Genomic DNA, 12,081 nt, shown 5'->3' on the forward strand with positions numbered 1-12,081 from the left:
CACATAAAAATAGGGCCCTGCTGAGTTGTTAAAAAGCACTTCGTTCTGCATTCTTTAACCATAAAATCACTATCAAGAGAATCAACAAGCCAATGTTGACAAGAAAACAGGTCCAGGTCCTGGCCTGCACTCCCGGCATCTTGGGTGACTCAACGCACCGCTCTGACCCTCGGCTCCATGACTCAAGAACAACTGAAACCCTTCCATCCACCCGATCTGCTAAGAAAGGCGCTGGGTATGACAGTGCCGTTCCTCACAGGTGCTCGAGGACTGTCTGGAAACTGAACACGCCGTGAAGCAGCATGAGCAGTTCTCCACCAAAACCGCCGCCGACAGAGGGCTCAGGCCATGACGAGGACGGCAGAGGTTCAGTGTACCTAAGTTCTTCTCGCCAACAGTTCCTCAGTTTAACTTCCCTGATCAGTATCGAGGCCACCACCACACACTGAACCAAGGCATAAATCAATGATAAAAAGCAAACGTAAGAACTAGCTCCAGAAGTATGAAGCCCAAAACTCAGTTTCTTTTTTCTTCTTTGAAGAAGGCTTGGGCTGGTGTGGCACCGAGGTGACGACACCGGTTAGGACGCCTGCTACCCACGTCACAGCACCTCGGTTTGACAGCCAGCTCTGCTCGCACTCCAGCTTCCGGTTAATACAGACTCCTGGAGGCAGCAGGGATGAATCGGGTTATTGGCTTCCTGCCACTCACATGGGAGACCTGGACTGTGTTCCAGCTCCTGGGTTCAACCTGGCCCAGCTACTGCCGTTGCAGGCATCTGGGGAGGGAGCCAGCATCAAGAGCTCGCTCTGCCAGTCTGCCTGCCTGACTCAATGTGATTTTTTGAAGCTGTGTCTTTCTTCTCCCTGGAGGCAGCATTTTTCTCCACCCTATCGGATACCCTAGATCTCCAATACAGAAGTAAAAAGAGATAAGAAACATCTGCTGATAGCTCACCCAAAAAAGAGACTGGTCTCTCACCAAGCCTGAGCCCATCAGGATCAAGAAAACAAAACAATGACTGACTCATTCACCCAAGACTTGTCACTCTACTGTAGAAGCCCCCTGAAGAATCGGGGAATCACAGCGTCGAAGCAACCAGGAGCCAGCCACTTACTGTAAAATGACTCACAGGTCCTGAGCATCACCCAAGCCTGCCGGAGGCCCCCAGACAGCTTCCTCCATCAGACCAGGTTAGAGAGAACCACAGAGGAGGAAGGACAAGACGCGAATGGCGGCACCAAAAGCCCTGGCAGCTGCATGCAGCTCCCAGGACGGGGCAGCACGTACCCAAGGACCTCGCCTCCGGCCGGCTAAGGGGCACCACGACTCCCCCCAGGAACGATCAGTGCCTCCCAAGTGCTGCCCTTCTCTCTGCAGTGGGCTCAGGGGAGGGTGTTTGCCGTGGGCAGTTGGCCTTGGGCAGGTGCATGGGATGAGTATTTTCAAGTCCCAGGTTGCCAAGCCACAAACACCCCCCGAAGGCTTCCTGGAGGATCCTGCACACACCCCGGAGGTCCTGGACTTGGAGCAGGGGCAGTGCCTCTGTGCAGGCCGGGGAGTCCTTGCACAGAAGACCAGCGTGCGTCACAGACAGGAAGAGAGGAGCCAAGAGAGGCAAGGTGACCGGGGGCAGCCTGCTGTAACCCTCGGGGTCAGTGTTCTCCTCCTCCTTGTGGAGGGACTGCTGGCCCTCAGAAGCCAGCCCCTCACACGCAGGGACGGCTGGGCAACTGGTTCCACTGACTGGACGTACACAGTCTGTGCCATCTCTGGGCTGCGGCAGCTAGCAGCCATTGGCTTCTCTATCCAGCTCACAGAAGCAGTTTTAGTTAACAAATGCAAGGCTGGCCCAACAGGAAGGACATTACTGTACCCATACCCACAGTGGCAAGGAGGTAGTAGATGTGTGACATTTATCTACCGGAAATTTAAAAAAATGATCAATTAATATCAGTATGCACTGGATAGCTTAAATATACTTTTTTTTTTTTTTTTTTTGACAGGCAGAGTGGACAGTGAGAGAGAGAGACAGAGAGAAAGGTCTTCCTTTTGCCATTGGTTCACCCTCCAATGGCCGCCGCGGCTTGCGCACCGTGCTGATCCGATAGCAGGAGCCAGGTGCTTCTCCTGGTGTCCCATGGGGTGCAGGGCCCAAGGACTTGGGCCATCCTCCACTGTACTCCCTGGCCACAGCAGAGAGCTGGCCTGGAAGAGGGGCAACCAGGACAGAATCCAGCGCCCTGACTGGGACTAGAACCCGGTGTGCCGGCGCTGCAGGCGGAGGATTAGCCTAGTAAGCTGCGGCGCTGGCCTTTAAATACACCTTACAGACTGAACGTACCTTATCTGAAGTCCTTGGGACCGGAAGTGTCTAGGATTTAGGGATTTCTGAATCAGGAAACGTGTACAATCAAACACAGGAGACGACTCAGGGACCCAAGTCTAAAGCCCAAATCCGTTTGTTTCACATTCACCTTAGGCGCACAGCCTGCAGGTCACCTTACATGCTATTTCAGTGCACCTGTGTCCTGACTATGGCCTGTCCTGTGAGGTCAAGAGCAGAACTGTGCACGTGTGGTTATGTCAGTGTTCACAGTTCCACGCCCCCGTCAGCCTCGCACGGAACTCCTGAGTCATCACATGCAAACGCACTCGGTCATCCTTCCAAGTCCATCCTGGAAGCCTCCCCCAGCACAGCTCCGACCCTCTCCTTCCAGTTCACACCGTGCTTCATACACACCTCTCATAACCACACTTAGCAGACTGTACCTCCATTAACTGCTCCTGTGCCTGAAGCCACCACGTGGGGGCCTGGAGCATTCTCAGAGCATAACTGTCCAAGGCCACTTCGAAGTCCCCACAGTGTCGCCGCGGCCATGCTCCCAGTCAGTGACAGAGTGCGCTGGGGATCCTAAGGCAGACCCACCTTGGGGAGGCCTGGGACTCCTCTCCAGGAAGACTTGGCTGGACGCTGAAGCCTGAAGCCCAGGCTCCTCTAGGCAACCTCAGTCCTCTCTGTGCGGACTTGGCCCTCCCAGCTCTCTCCTGAGTTCCTCTAACACAGGACCCTCTCCTAAATGAAATCCCATTTTGGCATCTGCTTCTCGAGGAGCCTAGACTAACACACACTGGAGACTGTTAACAGCAGATGCACAGGAAACTCTCCCTGCTGCCCTGTGACTCCGTGTCTGTGTACGAGCACAATCCAAAGAGAGCCGGACACGTTCTTCCAAGGAGACAAACACCAATACAGACCAGCATGGTCATAATCCAGGGCTGTGTTAGGGCTGGGAACAGGAAGTTTAGGAAAGAGTCACACAAAAAAATAGACAAGAATGGACAAAAACCAGTCAACACGCCACTGACATTCTCCATACTTGCACTTCCTGTCTGGACAGGAAGTCACCAGAGCAGTTCACTCATCCGTCATCGGGGGCAGCAGGTCCTGACACGCGGCAGAGCAGTTCACATGAGAGACTTCAAAAAGGTGCCTGGGCCACTCCGGGCTACTCCACCAGAATCCCGCGCGTGCCACAGGCAACGGCTGGTTTTAGAACATCTGGAAACTGTTTGTTCAACCAGAAAGACTGCGCTGCTTCAAATCCCACCAAGGAATAGTGACGTGAACGTCCAGCCAGCCAGCTGAGTCCCTGAGCGCCTTCAGAAGAAGCCAGCCCTGTGGGTGATGCAAGCAGAGGCTGCCCAGGCCGTCTCAGACATTCCATGGGAAATGGGTATGTTCCGGGCTGACCAGCGCGGGCCAATCAATCTCAGTCCATCAGACGCTGCACTCCGCTGGGACAAGAGCATGGTCACGCTCACGGAAAGGCGGACAACGAAACGCTCTAAGGCGTTAAGGCCTGCAACTGCACATTCCCTGACAGCGTGGCAAGGAATTAAGGAGCCTGATCAGCTGTTCTGCAGTCCCTACAGATAACTTTATCATTAGCTCCAAGTGAAGATGTACTATAGATTTTGGAAATGTATAAATAAACCTCTGTTTGGAAATGTCTGAATCCTGGGATAAACAGACACTTATGGGAAAGAAAAATTACAGAGAAAGAAAGATTAGAAAAGCAAAAGCTATGCACACATTAAACAAAGGAAACTTCTGGCAGGCTCTTAGCCCCTCCTGGTACTGGGGCTCAAAACACTTGCAGAGAAAACTAAACATCACCAGTCATGGTTCGGCGATTCAGTGAAAGAGAAAAACATGTAAATACCAGGACTTCCAAAAGTGAAGAAAATTAACCCTACAGAAATGGGGATGAACACCATCAGTCCCCGTGTTGAGTTCATTCTAAACCAGCAACTAAAGGGCATCACTGACGATGCCGGGTGCCGACTGTACCAAACGGCTGCACAGGGACAATCTTCGGGAAGCATTCCTTCGATTAGTCTTCATTCCCTTCAGCTGCAAGTCCCATCCCCAGCAGCTAGCACAGATGGGAGCGGGGAAGGCGGCAAAGACAGCACTCAACTAAAGGAGACGATGCGGACACTTCCGTAGTCTAAGGGGACAGAGGGTCGCAGGGGAAGGACACAGGCAGGAGGAGGCAGGCAGGCGAAATTTCCACTGGGACTGAAATGCGGACAGAGAGCGCACACGGGACGGTCCACACAGACAGCCCAGAGGCGCTGCAGCACGCCAGCCAGGTGGGCCTCGAGGGAAGAGCCTCTGACAGCATCGCCCCCACACCCACTGAGAGGTCTGGGAGCACTGGCCAGAGAGGACTGAGGCCCTGCTGACTCTCAAATGTCAGAGGGTTTCAGGCCAGGTAACAGCCAGCAAGACTGCCACCAACTGCCAAGCCAGAGCAAAGGGACTCTACACGAGGGCTGCACAACGCACTCACCAGACCAGAACCCAAATGGGCATCACATTCACAGCACCCGTGAGAGCCGGGGTAGGGGTGTGCAAGGCAGGGAGCTCCGACTGAGCAGGAGAAAGGCCCCCAAGTCAGCCGCTGGGGCCAGAAAAGCACCAGCCGCGGGGGACTTCCTCCTCACCCTTCTCCCAGATGGTACACACACCTCGAAAACCTACCCTGCTCAATATGCAACCTGTGTGTCCCTCACTGCAGCAGTGCACAGAACAGCACAGCACACAAAGATCACGTGCTCATCTCAATATATTCAGGAAAACTCACTTGACATCCGGCATTGGCTCAGCACTGAAAGCAAAGCAGAACTTCACGTGGAAAAGAACAGAACCTCAGGTCATCAGACTGGTTCTAAACCCAGCCACAGACCTCAGCTCTAGTGTTTACCTGCCGGCTGGGGGTCCACGCCAGAGCATCACAGTCAGGTACGCAAATGCCAGAGACAAGTTAGGAAGCAAAACGGACAGGCCAGCAGGTCAGCATGGCTGGGTTCTCAGGCTTTGTATCAGTGCTGATCTCCCAACTACATAGATGCGCTAGGCTTAGGGTAGCACACTGTACCCAAACACCGAGACTAAAGACTGATCTGAAACCAACATGAGTATTATGACAGAATGACAAGTGGAGTCTAAAAACTACCAGAGGTTTTACTCTTTGACAAACTATTAATCTAAAGGAAATTCATGATGGGGTAGAAACAAAAGTACACAATCTTACATACATAGTTTATCCCAAAAATGAGAACAAACAAAGAGATGCCATTAATCTCATTGACAATTTAGACTCTTACCTGGTTATGACCACACTATTGCAAAAACAAACTTAGAAGATGGTACTAGTAATTCGCTATGTATTGGAAAATTTCTACCTATCTCCATAATGGCCGACATGTTCATCTGGATCCTATACAAAGATAAAGAAACTAAGGTAAAACAGGGTTATTTATATAGGCATGGAAATAAAATTTTAAATGTTAAATCAAAAATTCTGATGAAATCTGTAAGTTTATCAAAAGTAAAGCTAAAACATCAGATTGGTAACACGATGATTTAATAACAGAGGCAGCCATATCCAAACTGAGACAGGGTAAGAGGGTGAACCATCATGACCCAAAGAATCTCAACTGTGTTCTGAATCCAAAGAGGGAGCACTAAGCAATAATGTGCACTATCTCCACTCCATGACTCAAAGCAAGCAGGACACTCCTCCTAATAACACTGTCCACGTGGAAGCTTTCTCCATGACACTAAGTAAAGAAAATATAGTGACCATGGCAAATCTGTCAAATCTAGGCTTTCCCAAGTAAGGTCATTTTAAAAGGTTTTACAAAGTGTCCCTTTCAACTACAAGTTGAAAAGAAGGAACTGCAGAAGAAAAGAAGGAAATTGTTCAAGGCACTCATGTAAATCCAACTCAAGACAACAGCTTGGAAAAGCGCCAATAGACTTATCAAATTTACCTGGTAATGGCTAATGCTCACACAAAGTGTCATCAATTAGCCTGAAAGTATTAACATTTCAGCCTGGAGAGAACTGCCAATTTTCTATTAAAAAATAAACACTGACAATGTTTTCAAGTAGCCCCGAGAGACTGCTGCACAAAAGCTGGGCAACTGGGCGCCAAACTCCGTGACAAAATTCTTAGTGCTTATTCCTTTGCAATACTCCTCTATCGGAGAAGGGAACTGATCAAGCCTCAGGGCAGGCACTGTGCTGCACTGGGTTAAGGCGCCACTTGGATGCCTCCCTCCCTCCTCTGACAGCCAGTTCAAGTCCCAGATTCTGCTTCCAATCCAGCTTCCTGCTGATGCATCCCATGAGGCTCCTGTGCCCAGGCCCCTGCCACCCTGTGGGAAACCCAGGTGCAGTTCCAGGTAGCTGAATGGGAAAGTAACTGGCATCTTCCTTCCACCAAACTTGATGCAAAACTTGACATTGTGTCTGTGTCACCAACAAGTCGCTACTTCCATAACACATCAGAGTTGACAGGGCTGCCTGGATGCCCACCCAAAAACCCAGGAGAAAACAGACCTGATAAACAATGCCTTACAGGAAGTATGCATGAGCTGGCCTTGTATGTTTTATTTACACGTGTAAAAGCCATGGTGAGAAGCAGCCCCGGCTCTCACCAAACTGCATTAGTAGTTCATGGCGGAAACAAACAAAAAAACCTTAAGAACCCATCTCAGAAAGAAACGAATGAAACGAGAACGCCGGGCACTTCACTGCCTTCCTAGCACCTCTTCGGTGAAGTCCTCCAAGTTCCCACGCTTTGCTCTTCTCTCTAATGAGGACTCCGCACCCCACGCATCCGCCGTAATGCACCGCCCACGACTCAGCCCCTTCCCACGCTACTCCACAGACTTGGAGCCACGGCCACCGCTGCTCCTTTCCAAACCTTACCCAGGAAGCTTTCCCTCGCATCCTTCTAAATCCTGGAACCGAACTTCAATAAAATCAGGGACTCTGCCCCAAAGCGTTCCCATCAGCGACAGAGGCTGCCCTGCGGACGGCCATCGCCCCCCGCCCCCCGCCCCCGGGCAGGCACCCCCTGACCTCGGAGAGACGCTCTCCCAACCCCTGTCCCCGCTGCTGGCTCAGGCTCCCCTCGGTGGGCGTCATCCCGGACTCCCAGCCACCCAGTGCGAATCCCGCTGCCCCACCCCGAGGAGGTGCAGGGCCCCCGCGGCTTACCAGACCCCCGCACAGGCTGAAGACAGCCGTGAACTCGGCGCGCGCGTTCACCCGGCCGCGGTAGAAGCAGTGGCGCAGGTCTGGGGGCGCCGCGCCTCGCTCGTGCGCCCCGCGCGCGGGGGCTCCCAGGTGCACCTCGGTGTAGCCCGCGGCCAGGAAGGTGGCGTCGGCGCTCAGGTTCAGCTGGAAGAGCTGCCCGTAGGCGCTGATGCGGTAGAGGGTCAGGGCCGGCGTGGGCTCGGGCGCCCCGGGGCTGCGCCTTCTGCGGCTGAAGTGGCGGCTCTCGGGGAAGGCAGCTCCGAACTCGTCGACCCGCTCGGGGGTCACCACCTCGTAGGAGGTCAGCGTCTTCACCAGGGCTTCTGCAACCACACACACACACACACAGCGGCTGGGACCAGCACGACCGGGCGCGCCCCCTGCCCCGCACACGTGCGCGCAGCCCTCGCGCCCACGCGCGCCTGACAGCGTCCCAGGCGCGGGTGCGCCCTCCCCGGCGGCCTCGCGCCGAGCCGCTGCCCCCAGCTCCCGCTCTCGCCGGCCGGACGCTCACCTTGCCTGGGGTGCAAGCGAAGTTCCCAAGAGCGGGCGACCAGGAGTGAGAGCTGGTAGAGCAGCCCCGCGAGCCACTCGGCCGCCCGCATGGCTGCCACGGGAGGACCCCGCGCCCTCGCCTCGGCCGCGCGGCGGCTCAGCAACGCCGGTAGCAGCCGCCCGCGCCCCGTGCCCGCCGGCCTCGCCGCTGCTCCCGCCCGCGCGCCCGGGGCCGCCGCCTCATCGCCCGGCCGCGCAGCCCGCTCGCCCGCTGTCTCGCCCGCCGCCGCCGCGGAGGCCTCCGCAGGTCCGCCCGGCGCGGGCAGCCGACTGGACCTGGCCGTGGCGAGGCCGCCGAGCCTAAGCGCCCGGGAGCGCGAGGAGAGCCCGCCCCCGGCTCGCCGGCCAATCAGCGAGGGGCGCGCCCCTCCCTCCGCCGCGCGCCGGCGACCCCCGGGCCCCTGGCGGACGCGCGGCGCTCGAGGCTGCGGGGCCGCCGGCGCGCCCTGGCCGGCGGGGCTGGGGCTGGGGCCGCGCCTCGGGCCGCGCCTCGGGCCGCGCCTCGGGCCGCAGGGAGGACGTTTCCCATCCCCGAGGCGCGCAGCGGCGGGACGGGGCGCGGGGGTCCCCGGCACGCGGCCGACAGCGCAGGAGGAGAGCGCAGCTGGGTTCGCGCTGCGCGTCTGGTAGTGCCTTGGGGTTTACTTCTCCTTTCCAGGTCGTCATTTCTGGGGGAGCCCCGTGTGCACAAGAACACCCACGCTCTGAGCTTGATGAACGTCTCGGCCCCCGCCCGGGCGTCCCAGCTGCGGAGCGTTTGAGTCGGGCGCGAGGGACCGCGGGCGCCACGCGGAAGCCTCGGCGGCGCCCACCTGCGTGGCCAGGTGTGTGCTCGCGCGGGAGGCCGTGGCGGCCGTGGAGACGCCGCTCGCGCGGTCTCCGGATCCACCTGCTGCCTCGGCGGGGTCCCTGCGGCTCCTCGCTCTCTGGCCGTAAGGAACTCCAGCACGAGAGGGAAAGAAGACAAGGGGACGCAAAGGCTTGCGTGGGGGGCGTCTCCGTAGACACGGCCCGCCCGCGGGGATGCGCGTCCTCGGCCTGGGGCCCCTGCTCCGCGCCCCTTCTGGCCAGCGTGGCGGGCGGCTGCCGCACTTTCCCCCCGTGCCCCTTAGCACACCTGTCTCTGGCGGGTACCTTCACCCGGGACCGCTCAGGGCCACGTTCCCCGCCCAGCCGCTGAGTGCATCTTTGCGTCAGCAGCCCAGGAGCCACGGCTTCCCTCGCAGAGTAACGGGGATGGATGTGCACCTGCGGCTGCGGGCTGCACGGGCGTGTCCCTGCCTCCGCACGTGTTGGATCCCCGTGGAAGGACGCTTTGTTCGGAGCGGGAAGCTGCAGGAGATGCTGTTATGCCGTAGTCGCTGCAGTGAGCCCTGAACTCTACCCCTTCTCTCTGTCCTAGCCCATCAACGTTGCATTCACCCAAGAACCTAAGCTGTGTTGCCCCGTCTTTTCTGACTCCCGGAGTTTTCCCCTGCCCCAGACCGTAAATACTGCCACGTTCACAAGCTCTCCCTCTTCCGTACTGAAGGGAAGGTCGTGCAAGAACTAACCAGGACGTTCGAGTCCAGACGGCAGGCACTGCGCAGGGGGCTTCCGAACAAATGCCGCATTTACTTTGCCCACTGTACGACTGGGCTCGGCGGAACTGTGTTAATTCACTGTGGATCAACTTAAATGCACACATCGCGGGCTTCTGACTCCTTATTTAAAAAAAAAAAATAGCTCTTCAGAGCACGTCAGATTGACACCCAGTTTAGCTCCAAAAGTGAAAACCATACTTAGAGCCAATACAATCCTGCTTCATGTGTGATTCAGCCATCATCACAAATAGAAGCCATGCACCCCGACTGGCACGGTATGGGGGGAGGGGAACCCAGTCTTGCAAAGCAAGAAAACACTCAACTCAGGAGTTGGGTAGACCTTGAATTATGCCCTAAATCTATAACCAGCTGGGTGAGTTCACAATTTAACATAAGCCTGCCTTCTCTCAGCTGTAACATGGAGGTAACAGAAACTCATGCAGATGGTAAGGTGATTAAAAGAGATGATACAGCTCACATAGCTGGCTTGATTAGTACAGACAAAACGGTCTCCCTGTATGCTCACGCTGATTTTCATGATTTCTATCCTAGTACCAGACTAAAGATTCAAAAAGGAACAGCAATCCCAATGAGGCCTGCTTTGCAGCAGGCAGTAGGTGTGCTGGTGACCTCCAGTCTACCTGGGACTAGAGGTTTCCCTTAGGAAACTTCGGAATCTGGGCAAGTCAGGTTAAACTGGTCACCCTACTTCAGGGCTTATCAACCAAGGAATATTCACTTTCTGGGGATGAATCTTTATTATTCTGGCTGTGCACTGTGGCATATGAAGTAGCATCCCTGGCCTCCACCCCTCTTGTGACAACCGAGAATATTTCCACACTGGTTGAAGGAAGGGTTGCTGGAGGAAGTGTTAGGGCCGGGGGCTCAGCAAAGGCACTGAGGTGGGTTGGGAGAAGACACCACACACACTGCTCCATTCTCAGTTACCAACCGCCGGCTGTTTAAAAGAAACTGTACATTTTGGCAGGTGTGAAACCCCTCCGTGAATGTAATTGAAGCAGTGCGAGTTGTGACCCTGTGTTCATCATCTTAAAGCATCGTCAATGTTTTCTGGATGGGCAAAGGAGGCTCAAACCCTGCAGCCAAGCACTGCCCACACTGCATTAGTCATCCACTGTTTTTCTACATTCAGCACTAAATCGTTAGGGTCATGTGAGGAGGGACTCTATAAACAGGCATCTAAGCAGTTTCTCAACACATGGTGTGCACCCTGGGAAATAAAAATAAACATCATTGAACAAATAAATAATAATGGAATCCATATAACCAAGGGATAAGTAGGAAAATTACCCATCTTACTGTCTCTATTTTATTTTATATTTATTTATTTATTTATTTATTTTGACAGGCAGAGTGGACAGTGAGAGAGAGACAAAGAGAAAGGTCTTCCTTTTGCCGTTGGTTCACCCTCCAATGGCTGCCACGGCCGGCGCACTGCGCTGATCCGATGGCAGGAGCCAGGTGCTTCTCCTGGTCTCCCATGGGGTACAGGGCCCAAGCACTTGGGCCATCCTCCACTGCACTCCCTGGCCACAGCAGAGAGCTGGCCTGGAAGAGGGGCAACCAGGACAGAATCCGGCGCCCTGACCGGGACTAGAACCCGGTGTGCCAGCGCCACAAAGCGGAGGATTAGCCTAGTGAGCTGCAGTGCCGGCCCTGTCTCTGTCTTTTAATTGGAGTATTTATATCATTCACATTTAGTATAACTATTGAAATGATGACATTCAAATCTATCATCTTGCTGTTTTTTATATGTTGTATCATTCTTTGTTCCCTGTTTTTCTCTTGTTCTGTCTTCTTTTGGATTATTGTGTTTCATGATTGTCTTTCATTTCCTTTGTTAGCTATAACAAATTGTTCAAGTGGTTAATCTCGGATTCACAGAATACACTTTTAACTTACCCTACCTGCAAGTGATAGTATTGCCAATTTCAATTCTTCCCTCCCAGCCTTTGAATTGGCTGTCACGCATTTAACTGTTGTCATACATAGACAGTATTGCATTGTTGGCATTTTTACTCAATGGCTCCTTCCCTGTGGTGACATTTGCCTTACATTTAACATTTTTTGCAGTGTGAATCGTTAGTGATGAACCCTTCCAATCTTTGTATGATGTCTCTAGAAGTCTCCATTTCACCTTTATTATTGGGTATGGAATTCTATATAGATATTTGTAGGGCTTTTTTTCTTTTGGTTCTTTATAGATGTTTGCTTACTGTCTTTTTGTGTCTTAGAAGATTTTTTTTCTGTTTATCTTATGCACTTGACCTTAGCCAAAAGGCAGAGAAGCAGTTGTATATCTAA

The 12,081-nt window shown here is 54.1% G+C and overlaps 1 protein-coding gene across 4 annotated transcripts in view; it reads right to left on the minus strand.

Annotated features, from left to right (window-relative positions):
• Positions 1-8,476, minus strand: part of ADAMTS20 (ADAM metallopeptidase with thrombospondin type 1 motif 20) — a 170,178-nt gene extending 161,702 nt beyond the window's left edge. For 3 of the 4 annotated variants that reach the window (XR_016213193.1, XM_089304054.1, XM_051850402.3), the window contains exons 1-2: positions 8,133-8,352; positions 7,580-7,941 (exon numbers count right to left, since the gene is read on the minus strand). Coding sequence is in view for 3 of the 4 variants with exons in the window: in XM_089304054.1 (XP_089160180.1) it covers positions 7,580-7,941; positions 8,133-8,223 (453 nt within the window). In the remaining variant the exon portion in view is untranslated. Of the gene's footprint in view, positions 1-7,579; positions 7,942-8,132 lie in introns of all 4 variants that reach the window. The other variant, XM_089304055.1, reaches the window with a different exon arrangement.
• Between the last annotated feature and the right edge of the window lie 3,605 nt (positions 8,477-12,081).

This window comes from Oryctolagus cuniculus, chromosome 9, assembly GCF_051225735.1.
Source record: "Oryctolagus cuniculus isolate XC-2025 breed Fujian yellow rabbit chromosome 9, ASM5122573v1, whole genome shotgun sequence".
Lineage (NCBI taxonomy): Eukaryota > Metazoa > Chordata > Mammalia > Lagomorpha > Leporidae > Oryctolagus > Oryctolagus cuniculus.